Below are 23314 nucleotides of genomic sequence, written 5' to 3'. Positions count from 1 at the left end.
GTTTTGCTGGGGGTTGTTTGCGGGGGGGTGGGTTGCCTGATTTTTTTTTGGGGGGTGCTTTTTTGTTGGTTCTTGGGTTTTTTTTTGCTTTAGTTTAATTGTTTGCTTTTAATTGCTTTTGTTTGTTGTGGGTTTTGTTTGGTTGGGTTTTTTAATGTGTGAAATTGGCTAATGTGCTAGATGAGGAGAGAGAGTGAATTAATGGACACAACATCAGCTTGGCTTATTTAACAAGTCCTGCTAAAAACCTTACCTTTTAACATAAACCAAACATTTAATCAAAATAATTTGCAAACGTTAAAAACCAGAAGCTACACAGTGGGCTGTAACAAAGGCACGTGTTCTCTCCCTTCCAAATAAAATCTTAACTGACATCACATGAAAAAAGCAGCTAGGGACTTCCACAGGAAGCTTGTCTGCCTTGTTTTGCGTGGTTGGGTTTGGTTTCATCAGCCATTACAAGCGTTAGCTGCAAGCATGAAATACACTTATCTTTTTAATTCTTTTTAAGAGCCTACCAAAGCCACAACAGGAAACTATCACCTGCATTGTACTGCAGAACATGTTAAAACTCACTGGAAGAACATGAGGCATTTGAACAAGGTCTCAAAGAAAATCAGCAGGTGCAAGTAACACCTCTGAAGATGCGGTGTCCTGTAAAAGCCACGTTTGCACATTAGAACACACATTCTGCGCTGGAATCCGACGATTCTTCCAGGACCCTGAAAACGCCCATTTTTTCCATTTTCATTTTTGCAGAGGTCTTCATTTGATCTAGGATTAAAACAAAACAAGGATCAAAACCAACAGCTGAAGCGTCTGCAACCCTACTGCTGCAGACACAGAATGTGTATATATAGTTTGGTTTGTATTTGGAAAGAGAGTTGATAAAACCATTTCGCTCCTTTATCGAAAGATTGCAACTTAAAACTTGGTGCTTAACAGTACGCAACCGAAAAATTTTCAAGTAAAAAATAATTCCAACACCTCTGGCTAAATCTGCAGAGAAACACAGCTGTAGAAAACCTCAAAAAAGAAAATTAAATCTATTTAAAAAAAAAAAAAAATCTATTACAAAATAAAAATACAACATTTGGTCAATGGACAAGCCACAGTTAGCTCTGAAGAGCTCATTTCCCCCCCAAAACCAAAACGTTACACTATAGTTTGCGTTATGATAGTATCAAAACAATCTTTTAAACAAGTCTGCTGAAAAATATTTTCCAAGAGTAATTTTTGTTTTGATCAGTTACAGCGGCTTACAAGGAAAGTTGCTTTGCAGATCACCTCCTAACCTGCATTTTTCATTCACAGCACACTCAGGGCACACTATGCGTGGATGTGGTTTTCTGCAATTCTTTCAGTGAAGCTCTACTGTTCCTTCTTCACCAAATTAACAGTTGGACTCAATGCCTTAAGTTTTTTTTTTCCAACCTACATGATTCTGTGATTCTAAATCTTACTGGAAATGTCAGCAAAAGGGCCAAAGGGTCCTTCAGCAGATCTGCAATACAGCTGCAAGGAAGGGAGCTATGGCAGCTTTCTGTATCTAAAGACTCAAAAAAATATGAATTTACATTGAACAGGAAAAGCACAAACAGCAGGAAAGAAAACCTCTGACTTACCAATAAGATCACTTCTATCCAAGAGTAACTCTAGATCTTTATCACTGATTACTTTTTCTTTAGATCCTTTAACCTCCCTGTTGAGGAAGAAACAATCTCTCTTAATGCAGCTGAAAGCACATTACAGTTAGTATTGTAAGCAAGTCAGTTTTCCCACACAGCAGAATCCCTAGGACACTCTTTCTGCTATGAAGATCCATAGATCACTTCATAAGACAAGAGAGCTTTTGACAGCTGCTTGCACGCTACAAGTTAAACACAGTCCAAGTAAAATGTGAAATCTGCATACCTCTCATAGTCTCTGGATTTCAATAATTCTATTAATTCCTGAGGGTCTAGGCAGCTCTTTGACTGTGCAAGACCAGATTTTCCACCTTTAAACTGATCTGTAATAAAAGAGACATTTTAAGAAAGTACACAGAAACGAATTCTGTAAATTGTTACATCAATGCTGAATGCACACATCGAACAAATTACTCTTGAACACCAGAAATATATGCTATGTTTCAGTAGTTCGGCCCGCAGGTAAACATGTTATGCTAAGAGCCCAACTGGTGAAAAGAAGTGATGAAGAGTTTGCATGCAGGCCTTTCACCTTCTAGATGTAGTATGCAGAAGAACTGATCGAAACACCCATCCAACATGCACACACGTGCACACAGAGCACAAGTCATTAGTTTTACTTACAGTAAAAACACTGCAAATAAAGTTAGATGGTGGATGCTGAAGTTTGTTCCGTTTTTACTGTAAGCTGCTTGAAACAAAGTAAGCACTATTAACAGTATATGAAATAGGAGGCATGGTTTACAGAGAGAACATCCCTGATGTTCTCAGGGGTTGGTACTGGAACTGGTGCTGTTAACATCTTCATCAGCAACATGGACAGTGGGATTGAGTGCTCTCAGCCAATCTGCTGACAGCACCAAGCTGTGTGGAGGGAAGAAACGCCATCCAGAAGGACCTTGACAAGCTTAGAGGTGGGCCAATACCAACATCATGAAGTTCAACAAGCCAAATGCAAGGTTCCTGCACCACGGTCACAGCACATCTCAAGCACAAATGCAGTCCTGAGAAGGACTTGGGGGTGATGGTTGATGAGAAATTCAACGTAAGTCATAAATGTGTGCTTGCAGCCCTGAAAACCAACCAAATCCAGGGCTGCATCAAGAGACACATGGCCAGCAGGTCAAGGAAGGTAATTCTCTCTCTACACTCCACTCTCATGAGACCCCACCTGAAGTACTGTGTTAAGCTCTGGAGCCCCCAACACAAGAAAGGACCTGGAACTGTTAGAATAGATCCACAGGAGGGCCACAAAGAGGAAGAGAAGACTGGAGCACCTTCCCTATGAAGACAGTCTGAGAGAGTTAAGAGTTGTTCAGCCTGGAGAAGAACAGGCTCTGTGAAGACCTTACAGCAGCCTTCCGGTATTGGAAGGAGAGCTGGAGAGGGCCATTTTACAAAGGCATGTAGTGACAGGACAAGGGCTTCAAACTGGAAGAAGCTAGATTTAATTAGATATTAGAAAAAGTTCTTCACCATGAGGCAAGGCACCGGAACAGGCTGCCCAGAGAAGTTATGGAGGCTGCAACTCTGGAGTGTTCAAAGCCATGTTGGGGCCCTGAGCAACCTGGTTTAGTAGAGGGTGTGCTTGCCCATAGCAGAGAGGTTGGAACTAGATCTTTTAAAGGTCCCTTCCAACCCAAACCATTCTATGATATGATATGAACTGTTGTAAATTAAAGTGCAAACAGTAAGTTTTTAATCTGCTTTTCCACTTGTATTCAGGTTCTTTTAGTTTGATTTATAATCTACTCAGAGTTGTCATCAATCCCCAGCATTCTCCATACTAAAAGTCTAAAAACAATTGGGTCAAACTATCAACAAGCCTGGCGCTCTTATTGCCTTCTTTTACCTGTATTTCTTCCAGGTGGGGTCATTGTTCAATCAAAACCTTCCAAAGTGCTTTAATTTGCTGCAGAAGATATCTGCAACGTGTATAAAATTGCATTTTGAAGAGCAATACTAAGCCAGCTGCTGGACAAAGCTTTTTTTGCATTTTATTAAGCAGTCACTGTACAGTGCAGTAAGAGGTCTCTCCTGAGATTCAAAGAAGCTACACGTGTTACAAGAAGTTGTTAGAGAAAGATACTTACTTTTGTGGATAATCAGCTTCTCCAGCTTCCTCTTGGCAGCAGCTCTTTCCACAATCTTCTGATCAATAGTATTTGCTGTCACAAGACGATAAACAACCACCGGTTTTGTCTGGCCAATTCTATGACACCTGTCTTGGGCCTGCAAGTCTGACTGGGGGTTCTGAGCAGATAAAGAAACAACATCATTTAATCATTTTAAGAGAGATACCACAGGCAGCATTTTCAGTAGTGACCTCTGAGTGTCAGAGCCAAAGCCATAAGCTGATCAGTCATGGTACATCTCTTACTCAAACTTGTCTATGCCAAGCTCTGCTGTTGTAGCTGCACAGAGTAACCCAGTCAGCTCAGGCTGCTTCTGCACGAAGTGCTGCAGTTTTCAACAGATGTACATGTTTTGTACCACAAATTTAGCCGTAGGTTTGTGGGAGTTTTGTGATGGAAGATAAAAAAGCAATTTTAAAGTTTGCAGCCATTTCTGAAGTTGTTTTAGCTCTCCTGAAGCTGACTAGTCAGCTTCAGTAAACTTGTCTTGTTAAAATGAAGACACAGAGCTCCTCAGTCATTTCCTTTCACAACCAGACTTCAGTCTCACTAACTAGCTAAAACACAGGTTGAAAGTCACTGGTATTAATACAGCAGCTGTTGGAAACAAGGAACCTGTAGGTCTGGCTACATTCAAACTTAAGAAACCCAACAAAGGAAACACACCTTCAGTATCTTCAAGGAAAAATCCTCCTGCTTTTGGTGTAACTCGGGCAAATAGGCTAATTTTTGAGATCAGCTCTAACACTGTATTCCATAAACTGGGACTTTTTAAACAAGGCTCAATATTTCACATATAACATTCTTGCATACACTACTTACTATGCTCTTCATGTAACAGCTCATTAAAGTTACAGAAGCAATCTATAATGCAGTGACAGAGAAAGCATTTTATGACACGTATCATTAGGCTGTGTCTGTCAACATACCCAGTCGCTATCATAGATGATAACTGTGTCTGCTGCAGTTAAGTTAATGCCCAGGCCTCCAGCTCTTGTGCTCACCAAGAACAGGAAGACTTCGGGGTCAGTATTGAACTGATGCATCTGGAAGAGAATTCATCTATTAATAAACATCAGATGGATAAAATACCATGTAGCTAATGTTTTGAGAGGTCTGTGTTTAATAAGATGAACACAGATAAAATACAGCATACACTGTCAGAAGCCAAACGAAGGCTTTAAGAAACACTGCATGCACTTGGGACAGGACAAGGCCAAAAATCAAAGCAATTGTGGGGTTTTATCTAATGATTCCGGTCAATGAGTTGTGTAACACAAAGTAGAGATGACTATAAGAACATATGGTCCAAATCACATTCATGTCCATCTGCAATCTATCATCCAGTGACATTTTCTTCCCCATGGGGAGCACAGTCCAAGATGGCAGGATCTAAAAACAAATCTACTTCTTGACACAAGCAACAATCTAAAATAGTGACGCCAAGTTGACTGTAATTCCCAGCCACCCTGTATACCACCTCCACTTCAAAACGGCACCACCCTGAATAGCTGCTCTTCGCTGTGAATATATGCCTCAGTAGTAAGGCATTCTGTGGTTATTTGAAACTACCACAAGCATCTGACACACAGGATTGCACTGCAACAAATCCGCATGCACTCTAAGGCTGAGGTTACAGATGTCCCGCTAGGTACAAAACTCCATTTCCTAGAAGTCTGCTTTATTTGGCATCAGACTTGCAGTATGCTCCCACAGATGCTGGCATCACATTCTGGATACCAGGAAGTAATACATGCAGGTGCAAAACTGGAATTAGCATCTGCCACAACCTAAATGCATGAAGCACTTCACGTCTGGGTGAGTACATGAGCACACATCATTTTACACATACCCTAAAGTACTGATTAGCAACACATTATGTTGCTTCGGTATTTAAGCTGCAGATACTAAAGCAGCCACCAGAATGACAGTTTGCAACATAGCTGTCCTTTGCCTGTAAATCCTAAATGCTGCATGAAATCATATCTCAGTGCCACAGGAACAAGCAGATTCTGCTAACAGGCTCAAAGGGCATATACATCTACTTACATTTTCTTCTCTCTCTGAATAAGACATAGTGCCATCCAAACGACTAAATTTGAACTCTCTCAGATAGCAGTAATCCATCAAAATATCAAGCATCATAGTCATTTGAGAGAACAACAACACCTGCAAAACCAGAAAGAATCCTCAGTACCATTTTTTGGTCATAAGGAGGCAACTACATGTGTCCTGTTCCCCTCCCATATCATAAAGCTTTACCTTATGTCCTCTCTTCTTCAGTTCTGGAAGCATCCGGTCCAAAAGCAGAAACTTCCCTGAATTCTTCACTAAATCTTCATCAATCTTAGAACAGGGGAGAGGGAATCATGTTAGGAGGAAAGGATACCAGAAGTTTCCCTGACTCAGAAACAGCAACAGGAGCTGTCTGAAAGCTTGTCACAGAAACAAGATGGTTCCAATTTTTAAACTGAAGCAGCAGTAATTTTAGCAAACTACATTCAATCAGTTAAACCATGCTTTGGAAGGAACCTTTACAGTTCATCTAGTTCAACCCCTCCTGCATAAGGAAATGAAATCAAGCCTAACCATTTCATAGAATAGTTTTCCAAAAGTTAGTTTTCATCTCGCTTCTGGAAGGAGAAACTATTTTAATTTTTCCACATGGAAAAGCGCTTTTGTTTCCTTCTCAGCTTGCCATTAATGCTTCCACCTACTGGACATAAGGAAGCACTGCTGAACAAGTTATTACACATCAGCCAAGTGATGGATGTTGACAGGTTTTCAAGCTGCTATTTTAGACCCACCCCTCTTTTGCTCAAGACAGTCTGTTAGATCTAGTTCTTGCTATGGGACAAGAGCAGCTATATAGAAACTTCTTAGGTCTGAGCCATACAGCAGCCACTTCAATAACTCCTAATCCATTTTCCTTCAGGTGGTGTAAACTGTCACAGTCTGCATTCTACACATTAATTTCCCCTCATCACCCACACTGGGGTATCTGCTTTTTATGCACTGACTTTACATTGGTAAACTTCAACAGCTTGCTCCTGAGTGCAGCTGAACATGGTATCACTCACTAAACAGGAACATGACTACACATGCCCACAAGCCTACATTCAGAATGTGCAAGCAACTTCCAGTTGTTCAAGATTCTATTTAAATTGCTTCACACTTTATTGTCAAATGCTTTGTGTAGATTAAACTACTAGCTGGTCTTTGTGAAATAATTTGAATTTCTTCTGAGAAGAAAGGATGCTGTATTCTCTGAGCAGAGAGCTCTGTTCAGCCTTTCAGGACCTCACACTAAAAAGTTACCACCACACCTCCTGCAGCCAGCACAATTTATGTCATGAACACTTCACCAAGGGCAGCATTTTTTGTTTTGAAAATTAACCTTTATGAGGAGAGCTTGAGGAAACTCCTAGAACACTGAGTCCACTGAACTTGAATTCAGTAACTTTGCTCCCAGCAGATGAACACTATCACAATGGTGGAAACTACAGCATTGCTATGCAAAAAAGCTAAATGGGCACAGGGGCTGAATTTGTGTCTGTAGCTGCCGCTGCAGCAGGAAGGTTCAAATAATGACTCTGTGTACTGCTGGAATTCAACGGGGAAGTACAGGTCAAGTACATTGAAAGGGGTCATCATTTACTGCCATAGGCTCACAGTCTTTTGCTTTCTAATGTGTGGAATAATTTTTATTGCAATCCTTTATAAATGTGTACCTTAAATTGCTGTGTGGCTGGGTCCAGCGGATATTCAATAAGATAGGGGTGATTGCAACATTTCCTCAGTAACATCATAACATTCTGCAGTTTAAGGTTCACCTCCGAATCCATGGGAATGCTCACATCTACCACAGGCCTTGAAAAGATACATCATCTTATCAGTACAGAAAGTGTCACCTTATTATGCTACAGATACTGAAGAGAAAAAAAGAAGAACAAAAAGAATCAAGCAATGCATTCACATGCTATGTCAAATGTCCTCAAAATCCCTCATAGTAAAGCTATTGCCAGGAAAAAAACAGCCCTTTTAGTGCAGCACTTGGCACTGAAAGCACAAGCTTGCCATTATTTATTGGTTTAAAACACAAAAGGGCAGTCTGTAGTAACCAGCAGAAACGACACCTCATGCAAGTCACCCACTAGAAAAGGGAACAGAAACAAGCTCTCTCTCTCTACAACAAATGGTCAGATCTCTTGAAGAACACCACAATCTATTCCAAAATCAGCACTCTGCCTACCTCCACACATCCACATTGCAGGATTCAAAATGAATACAGCTATTTAGCTCTTCCACATCTAAGTGGAACATAAAGGATCCATGCATCCCATAAAACTAACACTGTCCATGCAAAGTACACTGGGCTACAATAAAAAACTAGCAAAATAAATACATTTTAACTTGGAAAGCCAGGTTAATATTCAGGGTCAAAGGGACATCCTACAAATTTAGAGCCACCAACAGACCTTGCCAAAACCAGGAGTAAACATGATGCCTCAAATCCTTCAGTAATGAACCTTAACTCTGATCTTAATCACCAGAAAGTAACCAATACCTGTCAACCAAACCAGCAATAACTGTGCTAGCATTCAGGTTCCAGGCCTCAGCTTTGCCTGTGTATTTAACAAAATAAAGCAAGGAAAGTGTTCTTCCCTTTCCTCCAGCCTTGACCCCAAGCTTTGCATCAAGTATTTCTGAGTAAATCCAGCAAAACCCAAGGAGTTAATTGTAGCACACTAGCACTATCTTTTGTCCTGTATTTAAGCCAGAGGAAGATATACCTGTGAATTGGCCACTTGAGACAAAAGCTTTGCCTGATCCTTGTAAAGTCTGCAAAATCTGTATCAATATGCCAAGCTCTTCACCCTCCTTGCTAGCTGTAGCCAGGATCTAAGCTATCACAATGAAATTTCAACTACCCAATAACTAAGATGACACAGCTCTTCCCTGGCTAGACCAAACATCATCTTAGACTTTGAAGCTTTGGTGAAACCGTAATTCTTCACTACCAAGATGTTTTAGCAGCCCAAAGGAATAACATTTCACACTAGATAATCCATAAAGAGCCCAAATGTCCAATACAACTATTGTCACAGGACTCAAGACTAACAAAAACAGGTACTCTAGAAGCAACTTTATTGCTAAGTCCTGCAAAGGCACAGATCTTGTAGTTAACTATAACTGAGATAGTGAGTGACAGTACAACTTAATTGTGGCTATCATGGCCCAGTATATATTAGGTAAAAGCAAAGAAACAAAATCATAAAGCTACAAGGATAGCAAATTACAGGATGCCATTCTGGATGAATTTCAACAAGCAAAGATCTGGAAGCAAACTAAGGAAAGAGACAGTAGTAATCACAGTATTTTAGGGCAGGTACCTCTCTTTTTCTACTTCCTCTTGCACTTTACTGATCAGTTTTTCTAAGTCATCAGGCGAACCATTATGTTCTTCACAATAATCAACCACCTTTCGACTACGGCGTTTTGGTCGGCCTGTGGGACTCAACTCAACTACTTCTTCCTGTGGAAATTATAACATTGCCATCAACAGCAGACAGATTTAAATTCAAAGGTCTCTGACAACCAACAACTGTCAAGAAGAGGTTTCAGTGACATGCTTCATGCAATACTTGGACTCAACTGTTGCAGGTTTCGCTGAGTAGAAAATGCAGCCCACATCTTAAACGTCTGTAATTGTTGATTTGGAAAACTTCTGCTTGCCTTTTTTACAAGTTGCATTAGTACCTTCTGATTTTACAGCAAAAACTCTATAAAAACTGCATTTCCCCTCCCCCCCCAAAGCTACAAGTAATCAAGAACATATTTACACTCATATTGTGTTAGTTCTGTGCCACTGAGGCCAGTCACAGTAACTACCACTGAAGTAGATAACAAAAGGATCAGACTAGAAAGTTAAGCAAAAGCAGCTTTAGTACAATGGTAATGAAGCAATACCAAAACGTGTTTCTGCCTACAAACTGTTAATAGCAAGCACAATTTTACTATCTATTATCAGCAGATACCTCATTATTTCCAAGCAGTTTCCTAATGGTGCGATTTACGATGGCAGTGTAGAAAGTTTCCTGCTTCTTTGCTAGTGGCGCGTATACCACAACTTCTCGTTTAGGAGGAACCTCAAGCGCAACGTCAGATTTCAATCTTCTCAGTAAGAACGGTGTCAGAATCTGAGATTTTGAACAGATGTGTTAGAACTCCTCAAAGCTCTCAATGTGGATAGCTTAAAAACAAATTGCACATGTACACTAATAGGTGTACTGATACAATGCTATTGTAGCAATTTATACACAGGAGTTAAAGTGCAGAGCTCCGTATTTCATTTTTTAACACAGATGCCTATGCCGAAACTTTTACACATGTGCTGGCAATACATTTGTTCAAACAACACACCCACTGACAGCTGAAAAATATTGAATAGGGTGCAGCACTAACTACTACAGATGTGTAAAATATTTTTTGTCACATGAAAGTGATTTTATCATGATGCAGCTCACTTCGGTTGTTGCAATTCCTTAACCAAGTTATTCTGGGAAAGCTCAAAAACCTTAACCACAATAAATCATAAGTTGTTATTGATGATTGTATCTAGGAGATACAATTCATCTCTCACCATCAGCTTATGGTGGGAAAATGATTGATTTTGTAAGCATTTAGTTACACACACTCTCCTTTAAAAAGTTTGGAGCATTAGTTTTGTTTCCAAGCCAGGGACATTATACAACTAGTTTCTCAAAAGGTGTTCTGTTCAACACATAAAAGTTACCTAACTTTCCTCCAAGCCATCTTTCAAGAAAATTAACGTGCTAAGCAAATCCTTTGGCAAACAGAGGCAATGAACTGCAATCAAGTTTGACTAAATTCAATTCAGAGAATAACAATGAGTCATTATCAAAGAGGCATATTGCTCCTTTCAGCATTTGTGTCATAAAGCTTAAAGAAAACCCTGTAACTCTAAGGAAGTTCAGAAGTGTCTCAATAAAAGCCTCAGGCCCAGAATTCAGCTTCACAAACAAGACTTTGACACACTTCATAATAATGGTCAATTTTAGAAATAAACCATGAGAACAAACAACATGAAGAACAGCAAAAACCTGATGCAGCATATGCAAGATGTTTTGCTCCCTTTCTTTAGCAATAATATCTTCAGCAGTTTCTGTAATGCTGGTAATATCAAACCAAGATTCAAAGCTATAAAAAGAAAAAACAGAATAGGTGACTTTATAAATAATCATTATTTAAGTTTGCTATTTTTCTCTTATCCTGTGATTTAAGAAAAACAAAGCACCAATATCCATCATGAACAGAAGGTTAACAGGAGGCATTTCTAACGCCTATCTGTCAATTCAGATGCTTGAGGTAAAATAATGGGCAGAAATAGTTATATCAGTTGGCTTTTTCACTATGATCTGCTATATTCAGTGTACTCTATACTTTTTTTCAAAATTAGTCTACAGACTGCTTTGGTAACTTTCTTCCACTTAAACCCTTACTGTGTCAAGAAAGGAACCATCTCCTACCAGCCTCACACAACTTTCTCCATCACCATAGAGAATCTCAAGTAACATCAAGCCCTTATTAGACAAACGTCTCTTCCTTCAAATACTCATGTCTTAGCTCAGAGTTGAGCTTCCACTACCCATACAGCTGATAATTACTTCCTTACTGTCTGAAAGAACTGTGAAGGCAAAACACATTTCAAGGCTTTTATCACCAAATAATATCAAAGTACAAGCATATCATAAACTAGCTCTTCACATGCTGATGTTAATTATTAAAGAGTCACAGTAATGCTTGAACAGAACAAAGGGGTGCAATTTCCACTATCAGAACATACCTTTTCAAATCATCAAACACATCTGGCAACAGGAAGTTAAGCAAAGACCAAAGCTCTGCCAAGTTGTTCTGCAGTGGAGTACCAGTCAACAGGAGTTTATTGTCTGCATTAAATCGTTTCAATTCTCTGATAAGGCGGCAGTTCATGTTTTTAATCCTGTGACCTTCATCTACTATCAGGTACTTCCAGAAGCAGTGCTACAAAAAGAAAGGATATTTCAGCAAATCCTAGCATCCATCAAAACATGCTCCATCAAAACGTGAGTCAAATGAGACAAGCAACACTACAGGCTGAAGGGGTCAAGTTGGCAGATGACACCAAGCTGGGTGGGAGTGTTGATCCCCTCGAGGGTAGGAAGGATCCACAGAGACATCTGGACAAGCTGAATCCATGGGCTAAGGCCAGTGGTATAAGGCTCAAGAAGGCCAAGTATTGAGTCATGCACTTGGGTCACAACAATCCCATGTAAGGCTACAGGCTTTAGGAACAGTGGCTGGGAAGCTGCCCAGTGGAAAGGGACCTTGGGGTGCTGGTCAACAACCAGCTGAGCATGAGCCAGCTCAGGTGGCCAAGGCAGCCAAGAGCATCCTGGCTTTTATCAGAAATAGTATGGCCAGCAGTACTAGTAGTGATTGTCCTCCTGTACTTGGCAGTGGTGAGGCCACACCTTGAATACTGCATTCTATTTTGGGGCCATCACTACAAGAAGGCTGGAGCATATTCAAAGAAGGGCAACACAGCTGATGGAAGGGTCTGGACAACAAGTCTTATGAGGATCAGCTGAGGGAACTGGACTTGTTCAGCCTGGAGAGGAGGCTGAAGGGAGACCTTCTGGCTCTCTACAACTCTCTAAAAGGAGGTTGTAGCAAAGTGGAAGTTGGTTTCTTCTACCAAGTAGCAAGCCATAGGACAAGCAGAAATGGCCTCAAGTTGCACCAGGGCAGGTTTAGTTTGGGTATTAAGAAAAATTTCTTCACTGACAGGATTGAAAAATTTCTTCATTTGACAGGACTGTCAAACAGTGAAACAGGATACACAGGAAAGTGATTGAGTCACCACCCCTGCAGATGTGGTGCCTGGGGGGACACAGTTTAGTGGTGGACTGGCAGTGCTAGGTTAATGATTGGACTTGATCTTAAAGGTCTTTTCCAACCTAAACAATTCTGTGATCATACCTGTTACAATTCTTTTTAGAACAGCTGAGTGTTTAACTATTTGAACAGTTAAAGCCATGTATCTGCTTCATGGTGACTGCATTTAGAAAACGTAGGTGATTACAGTAGAACCTCTATAAGAAGCTCGTATTACTGGAAGAATCGATCCGATGTTAACCATGACATTTACACACTTAAGTAGAGGTTTTACTCCAAGCCTCCCTCACCATCACCTACGAAGAGGTAATGAAGAGCAGGTATGGAGAGTGTTCTATTTCATGAAATTTTTAAGCATAAAATTCCAGAGGCTGCCACCAAGGAAACAGATGTGAATGGCAACATAAATGTTCAAGTATGACAGCTATTGTACAGGCAGCATGCAGCATTTTACTGCATTCAAAAGTATTGCTATTAGTGATGAGGCATTCCACCATTCTTGGGCTTTCAGAAGAGTTTAGATACCTGCAGGGCATTTCTGTCTCGCATCGCTATTTCAAAGGAAGTAATGACCACAGGATGGATTTGCAGCGAACCTTGTCGCCCGTGAATTTTACGAACCAGTTTACGACGCTCCTGCTGAGCTCCATGATAAAGCATTAGTGGAATCTGGGGGGGGGAAATAATGAAAAAAGGTTTTGAACTCAGGTGAACTAAGCTTATTTAAACCTAAACAAAGACAGCAGACATAATTAGCTCTGTTATAAGAAGGCTGTAAATACATACCAACTCACAGCATGGTAACCATGACAAACAACTACAATTAAACTGGTGTGCTATATAGAGAAAGTTTCAATTCTTACTAGAGTAAGAATTAAATTTTGTTATTTTTAATGAAAGGAAGAAAAAAATACTTCTTTTTTTTTTACCTCTGGAGTAAATCTCTTGAATTCAGACATCCAGTTTGGAAGAGTAGACAAAGGACCACATACTAAGAATGGACCAGGGACTCCTCGCTCCACCATCAGCGCTATTGTGGCAATACACTGGATAGTCTTCCCCAACCCCATTTCATCAGCTAAAATGCCATTGATACCATTTTCCCAAAGCATCTGCACACACAGAAAAAAAAAAGTACATGTAAAAGAGCCAACATATCCTAAGAACAGACATTTTTAGGAATGTAAAGCCTGTATAAACACTGTACTCAGCATTTTATATTACAGACAATTAAGATTTCCCTATGATGAAAATAATTAAAAGCATCTTGTAAAACCCAGACATTCATATGTTGGTATATGAAGAGAGACTTAGATTCCTGAAACTGTTCAGTCTTGAGAAGACTGAAGGGATCTCATCAATGTGTATAAATACCTGAGGGCTGGGTTTCAAGTGGAGGGGGCCAAGCTCTTTGCAGTGGTGCCCAATAATAAGACAAGAAACAACGGGTTCAAGCTTGAAAATAGAAGATTTCACCTCAACATGAGGAGAAACAAACATCTTTACAGTAAGGGTGACAGAGCACTGTAACAGGCTGCCCAGAGAGGTCATGGAGTCTCCTTCTCTGAAGACTTTCAAAACCCACCTGGCTGCATTCCTGTGTAGACTATCCTAACTGATCCTGCTTTGGCAGGGGCGCTGGACTCAATGATCCCTTGAGGTCCCTTCCAACCTCTAACGTACTGAAAAATGCTTCTAGCCAATTGCATGAACAGTATCAAAGGATGTAAACTAGTCGTATGAAACAGCACCAGAATTGCAAGTACAGCTCACACTACCCATAGTTTTACTGATCTCTGCTCCAAAGAACTCCCTTAGCTATCCTATCTTAAAGGCCAAGTTACTGTGTAGATGTTTCAGCTTTATCTGTTCAAGTAGCTCCTATAGGCACAGCTACTTCATCACAGGTAAAAGGTGCAATCCTGATCAATATAGCCAGCTGCTCCAGCAAAAGTTCTTTGTAACAGAGAAACCTCACAAAGAAACAGAAAGACAAACACAAACATAAAGGTTATTATAACTATGGGCCCAAGTAAGCTGTGGCCTGCCTTCCCTATGGATTTCTCAATGACAGAAAAGTGAGCTTAGTGGCATTCATTTATGAGATCGGCTTATGCCTCTTAAAACGAGATACATATGCTTGTAAGGAAGAGAAGAAAAAAAACCAAACCAACAAAACCTAAGGGAAATACGAAGATCAGTAGCAGAATGAAAAAAAATCTGTCTGGCTCTGACAATTAAAAAGCAAAGTAGTTCTAATTTGGCTTGCAAGCAAAAACAAATATGCATGTGAGGACCTTTTATGGAAAGTTTCTTTAGCTTATTTCAAATGCTGAAGACAACATTTTAAAAACTCTTTTGATATTACTAGTTAGATTACAAGTTGCAGAGACTGGAAACTCATCCCTGTCAGGCCTGCAAGGCAGCAGTTCTTTAAAAACATACAGGCTAGGTATTCAAGCCCTGAGACACAGAAATATTGAGGCTGACCCTTCTGCCCCTGAGGCATAATCCTTCTGCCTTCATAAAGTATTTTTAAGGAGGGGCTGAAAAGACAGTTGAGATGAACAAGAAAATGAACAAAGAGAAGAGAAAGAACACCAACCAGAAAAACTAAAGAAGTGTTTACAATTGCAAATAAATACCCTCCCCATGCTGAAACACTTTATCTGCTGCTTGAGCAATTTTTCATAAGGCCATATTCCTGTATCATGAGAAATCATAATTATCTTTTCTTCACTTTCCCTTCACCACCTACAACCACAGACTTCTAGTGTCTCTTCCCCCATTTCTGTTTCCAAATAGCAACAGATTCAAATTTATCAAAAATCATTCCATACCCTTAGCCACTCCATGCCTTCCACTTGGTACCACCTCATTACACCTCCAGTGAAAATCTTTGGCTGCTGAAAAGGCACTGGTTGTCCATTAAATTTCCGTACGGGATCAAGGAATTGCTTGGCGCTGTGTCGGACAGCTTGACACAATCTATCCTTAATGACACTATTTGAGTCTCCATTTTTCTGCAGGTCCTCTGGACATAGGTTGTTAGGAGAGCTTTCATCCTATAGGGGGAAGTTTGAGTTAACATCTGACAAGCAGAATGCACATCAAAGTCCAGCTAAGACATCATCTCGCCCAGCTTACATCAGTCTTAATGTGTAGTGAAGCAATGCAGTCCCTCACACAAAGGCTTATTTGGAGTAACCATCAACTTAATAGTAGAATTTGGTTTTCAGGATTAATTATTGCTATATACATATATGTCAAGTCATAACACTTAAAACTTATAATTTGGTACTTCATCATCAAGCAGAAAGATGTTTATTTACTGGAATAGTTTAAAGATATGCTATAAAGTATAAAAACCCCTCCCTCTTTTTGGGCTCAACACACTTAAACCTCAGTAACAAGCAGCAACATACCTCATTTTCTACTTTACTTTTTTTTGCCACTGACAATATCTCCTGGGGAAAAAAAAGCAAAACAAAACTAATGTTTATATGTTTTTCAATCTTAAACTCTACTACAACTTCTATTTCATCAGATCTTTTAATTGAAGAACCTGAACATTCTCTAAAAAGCTTCCACACAACATCATTAATCGTACAAGAGACTCTAAACAAGGCCACACACCAGAGAATGTATCCCAGCAACAAAGGGTAACCGAAAATTCAGCTTTTGATGAAGTCTCTTCACAGCTTGCCTCCACAAAGAATTTAAGAGACACCCCATCTGATTTCTGCAGGCTTGAGAACACAGCTTGTTAAACAGGCCTTTGTTGGAAGAAAGTCATGCAGACAGACAGACTGCTGCTGGCTGTCAATAATCTGACAGCAACATATAAGAATGCGTTGCTCTACAATACAGATGTAACAGTGATTGCCTCATCAGTTAAAAATCTATGCTACAAAAGTCCAAAACAAGCCAATTTATAGTTATGGCCTACCTCCTTGGACATAATTTCTGAGATGTTGTATGTCCCATCTTCTCTCCCCCTCTTCTTTTTTGCACCTATAAGGTAACATCTGAGTTTATACAACACATCAAACGTTAAACAAAATAAACCCACCAGTACTGGCAACAGACAAAGCCAAATGAATTACCTGACTTCTCCTCTTTGCCATCAACTGGATTTTGACCCTAGAAAGTAAAGGTAGGAAGAAATTCAACATATTATACATCTATAATTATCATAACACAGGTAAAAAGATATAACCTGCTTCACACCATTGTCTTTGGAAGCTTTCCTTGGAATACTATTAAGTAGTTTCATAAAATACAGCAAAAGAGGTTCCCACTTAGTTTTTTTTACTTACTTATTTTGGACTTTGGCTGAATAAACAACAATTGCTACACCAGTTCCAGTGCTCTGTCACCCTTACAGTAAAGAAGTTCTTCCTCATGTTGAGATGGAACTTCCTGTGTTAGTTTGTGCCCATTATCCCTCATCCTATAACAGGGAACCACTGAAAAGAGGCTGACCCCTTCCTCTTGACACCCACTCTTCAAATATTTGTAAACATTAATAAGATCCCCTCTCAGTCTTCTCCAGATTGAACAGCCCCAGGTTTCTTAGCCTTTCCTCAAAAAAAGAGATGTTCCAGTCCCTTAATCATCCCTGTAGCCCTATTATGTCAAACTTTCCAAGGAAGTTTCATAAAATAGCTCATCTTACCTTGGCGGATTTTAACATCAACTCTCTCTTTTTTTCTAACTTCTCTTTCCTCCTCTGCTCCTAAAAAAAAATCCCAACAAACCACACATTTATCTTTCAGTAACACCCACAAGAGTACCATCTATTATATAAGTGATAACAGGCATAGAATACATTGCTAATGTAGAGTTCTGTGCGCTCTGCAGACTTTATTTTTGCAAGTATCAATAAAAGCCTCTATTCTAACAGTGTAAAATAACACAAAACTTGGACAATCAGGTGCAACTGCTCTGAAATGTTTGTCAGTGAATAAACACTTAAATACAGTAGTTTAGAAAGAAATTCCAACAAAAATATTTGATTGCCAACTCCTTAAAATCACATCTACTTCACTAAATTTTCCACCTTTAACTTCTACATATTACTATTTCTACTTTCTGAAGGCAAACAAAGGCTGAAGTACTGAAACAAAAAATCCAGCAGTGCAGTAACCATGAATTCAAGATGAGAGCTAAACTAGAGCAGCATGTTTGGCAGCAGGTTCCTGCAGTCTGTCAATGTTACTTTTCCAGGAACACTGTTGCCCTGAATCTTTTCCTAACATTCTCTCTCAAGTGGCCACTCTTACAAACTTGTCCATAAAGGTACAGTTAAGTAACTCAAGATAAAACTAAACAGGAATTCAGCAGACTATGAATTAAAAAGAAAACATACCAAATTTTATGGAAGCTCTGGTTTGAGAGCAACATGGCTTCAAATCACTGGAATTTATAGGTTTTTGAGGGAGACCTACACTAGCACCCTGAAGAGGGCTCATCCTCAACCTTCAATAATTAACATTAACAGGCTGTGTAACTTCAAACTTGTCAATTCTTTGCATCCTCTGTCCTTCCTCCAGGTTCTCCAGTTTCCTTAAACTTTGTTTCCTGCTTCAAATATCTACTTTTCTCCTCTTAACATTCAGGCCAACAGAAGATTTGAGCCACCTTTCCATTGTGATTTTAAACTCTAACTCATATCCTTACCAGCCTGATTTATCTAGTAATTTGTAGAATAAACTCCAAATACCATGTAAAGCACCACTCCATTCCTGGGCAGTATTTTCAGTAGATTTTGGTATTTTTACTATCTTAACAGCATTTTTACTTTATTTCAAACAGCTGGATGGCAAAAAAGGAAAAAAAAAAAAAAAAAAAAGGCAAACAGAAGGCAGCCCATCTTAAAAATCTCCATTGCAGACAATCACACACCTACCTCCAACTGCTGCTGCTCCATTTTGGTTAGCAAAAATTTGGAATAGATGTTGCTTTTTTCAAGCAAATGTTGAAGCCTCTTATAGCGCATTTCACTTGTCTCCCTCTCCCAGGAAGTGCGAGCCTGGTCAACACAAACACACAGCAAGCATTTATGGATGCTTCAGTTAATGCTTCTAATGCAGCAAAGGGCTTGCCTACAGGATAACTGCAATGGTCTCACACATACACAACATGTCCCTTCCAGTCACAACGACTTAACTCACAGGTATCTGTGTGAAGTACTGTACAATGAAACCGACCGAGGGTTCTGCTCACTTGCTTATGTAAACAGAGCTCTGCAAAAGGCAGGCCTTCAGTGCAGTAGCACAAGGCTTTCAAGACCACAAATGTGTCTCAACTCCAAGTTACAGATTTAAAACAAAATGGAATTTATTTGCAGCCTGCAAAATTTGGGGTGAGGGGAACCCCAATCCGGCAAAATTCTGCAGTTTCAAGTAATAGCTGGGACTCCTCCACATGCCATTTGCACATCGCTGCACAATTTCCATTATAAACAAGAGTCAGACAGCTACAAACCCATCAAGCCTAATTTACAGACGTCCATTTCCGATATGGAAACAGTATCTTCTGCTTACTTCATTTACAAAATCCACACGTGCTTTTAAAAGTAGCTTCTGTCGAATTTGTCAAGGCTGTGCATTTAGAAATTTGTAAATTACTCCAAAGAGTAAAAAAAGTTCAACTACAGAAGAGTGCATCTCTGCATTCATCTAACAATAGCTGACTGAGATATCACACAAGTGAAAAAGTATAAATTAGCATCTCCAAGAGAAACCCCAGAGAGCCAAGATGCAGAGCTTTACAAGACACTTATCTCTCCAATAGCCTTCAGAAGAAACGCTGCGGGGAGGGAGAATGCCCTAAGACAAAAAGGCAATAAGCAGGGGAAAAGGGTATTAGCTGAATCACACGACTAACTGTGTGACACACAAGAGAATGCATGCTTCTCTCCCCCAGAAATCACACCTTTATTTTCCACAAACAGTATTTCTTATCAGGTAGCTATCAGAGTATTCTCTTCTGAGAGGAAAACCTATCTCAACAAGGTTTTGGGGGCAGGGGGCAGAAAGAGATTGCCTTCTCATGATTCTCCATACAGTGTTTCTTTCCTTCTGCTCTCCCCAATTCAGGTTTTTTTCCTTCAGGTGAAAAGTATGATCTCAGAAAGGTCAACCATTGATGGAAATGCCCAGGGAGAATATAACTAAGACTAAACTACATCCAGCAGGTTGCTGCTGCTCATGTTCTACTGCAGTGAACAGAGCAGCCTTACATTAATTGGTCAATCTGAAGGACTGTTCCTGTAAATAACTCTGGAAAAATTCAAGATAAAATAAAGAAAACTCAAAGACGATGAACAGCACTGAACTCTATTTCTTCACTCTGGCTTTTGACTTAATCCTCAAGCTTCAAAAATGTTATGGTTTTTTTCTGGGTTAGTGTTTTGGTTTGGTTTTCCTTTTAGTTAACAAAAAGGTCAAGAAATTGCTACTCTTTCAGGACTCTACATTCTCATATATTTGTGTGGCAGTATTTTGCCATCAGCACACAGAAGAAACAAGTGACACTTTTGTTGAACTGCTGAACAAATCACCTGTAAGGGGGTCTGCAGAAGTAATAAGCATAAAAACAAAACCCAGCTTCAAGAACATCAACTGCCTCCAAGATGCCAGTAAGCCTGGGTTTAAGAACACGAGTAACTTTCCTTGGCCTAACTGGCTCAAGATTACATAAAGAAAACATGATAGTGATATGCAGGAAATTGGACCAACTCCCTTGCTAGAGGTTAAGCTCTGCAGAGTCTCAAGAAATAGAACACAAAAGAATGCTGTCATATTATAGCACTGCTACGAAAGTGATTGGTTGTGAAAGATATTAAATACTAGGTCCTTTTCTCAATACTTCTTGGGCAATGAGGTAATTTCCTCTACAGAGGTTTCATCCACCTCCAAGAACATTGCCTCTGAAGCTTTAATTCCAAGTCTGATCAAGGAATACCTGAAGAGAAGTTCAGACATGCTCTATCATGACTTGTTTGCAATAAGGAAGATCATGATACTTCTGGGACAATAAAACAGTATTTTTTAACTACAGTATCACAAAATGCTGTCAGTTAAAGTAAGACCTTTACAAATCACAACTTTTCTTAATAAAAACAGAGTAACTAAAATTAGTCCCAACCCTTGGAAATTGGCATTTTTCATGCCTTGTATAATGTGTCCATTTTTGAGATATCATTCTCCTGAGGTTTGACTAGAAAGCTGTATCATTAACAGAGAAGGGGGAAATGAGAGCAGTCTGAAAGACAGAAAAAAATCCCAGACACTGATTTCTCAAGTATTTTGACAAATAGCTCTAGTTCTCTACAATTCCCAAAAGAGCATTTAAGAGAAGAGCTCTTTGAAGCTTGTATTTCCTTATGTTGGAAACATATACCTTATATAGCATTCTTACACCTTGATAATTTCTATCAGCAAAGGTCTAGAAACAAGTTTTCACATTTGCTCTCTGAAACAGATTGGTTAATGTCAACCAATGCTCAATACTAACATCTGAAAACATTCAGAGCAAGAGAGAAATGAAATCGAACAATGACTGTTATTTTTATTAGGGATGTACCTTCCTTGAAGCACTACTTACGGCCACATAAACAGAAGTACACAAATCAAACACCGATTCTCAGGATGACGCCATGCATATTTATTCTGGCAGCAGCGGCAGCTCAGGCATCTCTCTCTCCCGTCGGCTTAAAGGTTCCTGCACAGCTGTGTGCAAGGTAGATGCAGGAGAACAGCCCGCGAGAGCAACTCGCACAAACCCGATTATTTTTGGCTAGACTTTTTAGGCCAGCCTCTTTCCCTGATGCAGCCGATGCCTGAGCTGTACCTGCTACCAAAAAAGAGGCATAACCAAGGATATTTCTGTGAAGTATAAATGGCATTTATACAACTGTCCCGCAGAGCTCTGATCATGTCGTTTCTTTAGTGGGAGCGTTTTTAATAGAAAAAGTGGGAAAAAAAAAAAGAGGAAAAGATGTGTAACATAAGCATACAGAAAACACAAACACCAATCTTGCTTTTAATACTTCAGATAGAAAACCAGAAGAATGTGAACTTACTAACCCCTTGTGAAACCAGCCTACTTTAAAGGCATTATATCTTGGATTTTTAGGCTCAGAAGGACAAAAAAGGTTGCAAATTTAAATGCGTATAAAATGCATCGGGCTTCTTACTGACTGCAAGAGTCCATCGGTAGCCTTTAAAGTGAAAAAAGGGCCCCCCTCGGATGACCAAAGGCGCTGGTGAATCTCAGCACCGGTACACGGCACTTCAACGGCCTCTCACGCTTGTTTGTTTTGAAACCAAGGGAGCTGCACGACACCCGGCCCACTAACCCCCACCGAGGGGGCGAACGGCGCGGCGGTAAGGTGCTCAGGCGCAGACAAGCCAAAGCGCCGGGAGGGCCCCTGCAACCCGCGCTTCCTCAGACAACACCAGCACACTGCCCGCTCACCCTTTCCAGCATCTGCCGCTCCTTTTCCAGCCCCTCCGCCTCCAGCTGCTCCTCCTCTTTCAGCATGGCCGGTGTGATCACTGCCGCCTCCGCCTGCTCCCCCATGGCTGCTCCCAGCGGTTCTGCAACGAGGGCACGATTAACCACGGGCCCTCCCCGCCGCCGCGGCCCCCGCCCGCTGCTGCGCCCCGCTCTCACCGCCACTGCTCTCCGTGTTCTGAGCCGGCATGGCCGCGCGCCGGGCAGTTACGCGCGAGGCAGCGCACCGCGCGCAGCCACCACAGTACAACGCTTCCCGCCAAGCTCCCGCACTCCTTGCCGCGCCGCTTGCCTCGCGAGACCAAAAACCGCGCGCTGGCCAAGCCGCGCGAGATGGCCCGCCCCGCCTCCTCCCGGGGCCGCCGGGACGCCATCTTGACTTCTGGCACGGGCCGCGCAGGTGGGGGCAGCGTTCCACTTCCGTGCTTTACCCTTGCCCTGCCCTGCCTTGTCTTGCCTTACCTTGCCAGTCGCGCGGCCCTTAGCCCGGGCAGCTCTTGGGGCCCGCTGGTGCGCGCTTGGTCCTGTCTGTCCGACCTGGTATCTCCATGTGTTGCAGTGAGCTCTGGGCTGGCGGGGCGTCGGCCGTGCTGGGTTCGTTGTTGCAGCTAACCCGTGCTTACTGTTAGAATAGAATAAACCAGGTTGGAAGAGACATTCAAGATCATCGCCTGTCTCCTGAGATCCACCGACGGCGAGGCACGGCAGAACGAAACTGGGCGTCATCGTCTTGCTTTCCTCTGATAGCAGGGGAGGCACTGATAGGCGCCTCTACGACTCAAGACCAAGATACATAGCAAGGGCTGATCATCTCAATTAGTTCAAGGACCTAAATGCCTAAGTGAAATATCTTATTTGTGCCACGAGAGGGCAGAGGGACACTTGAGTGCTCTGAGATTAAGGAAAATCCTCTTTCCCAAAACGTAGTCTACATTGAAGCAGGTATTTCTAGTGTTCAGGACACAAGTGCTTCAGCTTCACCTAAATGAAACAAGCTGTCAAAATAAC

The 23314-nt window shown here is 40.9% G+C and overlaps 1 protein-coding gene across 1 annotated transcript; it reads right to left on the bottom strand.

Annotated features, from left to right (window-relative positions):
• Positions 1-374: 374 nt before the first annotated feature.
• Positions 375-22578, bottom strand: HELLS (helicase, lymphoid specific). Its single transcript, XM_054163614.1, has 22 exons — positions 22466-22578; positions 22268-22389; positions 18693-18815; positions 17460-17519; positions 16888-16924; positions 16731-16795; positions 16207-16248; positions 15622-15846; positions 13711-13893; positions 13307-13450; positions 11691-11887; positions 10948-11044; positions 9862-10023; positions 9217-9359; positions 7555-7693; positions 6086-6169; positions 5873-5992; positions 4753-4869; positions 3782-3941; positions 1915-2011; positions 1626-1702; positions 375-774 (listed from the first exon to the last, which is right to left on the bottom strand). The coding sequence occupies exons 1-22, from the start codon at positions 22494-22496 to the stop codon at positions 677-679; spliced, it is 2523 nt and encodes an 840-aa protein (XP_054019589.1). The 5' UTR covers positions 22497-22578; the 3' UTR covers positions 375-676.
• Between the last annotated feature and the right edge of the window lie 736 nt (positions 22579-23314).

This window comes from Dryobates pubescens, chromosome 8 (genome assembly GCF_014839835.1).
Source record: "Dryobates pubescens isolate bDryPub1 chromosome 8, bDryPub1.pri, whole genome shotgun sequence".
NCBI lineage: Eukaryota > Metazoa > Chordata > Aves > Piciformes > Picidae > Dryobates > Dryobates pubescens.
The sequence above is the reverse complement of the archived record's forward strand: the minus strand, read 5'-3'. Positions and strand labels throughout refer to the sequence as shown.

What these genes read in the sequence shown, in the direction of transcription:
- HELLS (XM_054163614.1), bottom strand. Translation starts at nt 22,496, where the DNA reads ATGCCGGCTCAGAACACGGAGAGCAGTGGCG. An exon ending in TGAAGAAGAGAGGACATAAG is followed by an intron (nt 5,993 to 6,085) that starts GTAAAGCTTTAT and finishes CTGGTTTTGCAG; the next exon opens with GTGTTGTTGTTCTCTCAAAT. An exon ending in GGATAGAAGTGATCTTATTG is followed by an intron (nt 775 to 1,625) that starts GTAAGTCAGAGG and finishes TTTTAATCCTAG; the next exon opens with ATCAAATGAAGACCTCTGCA.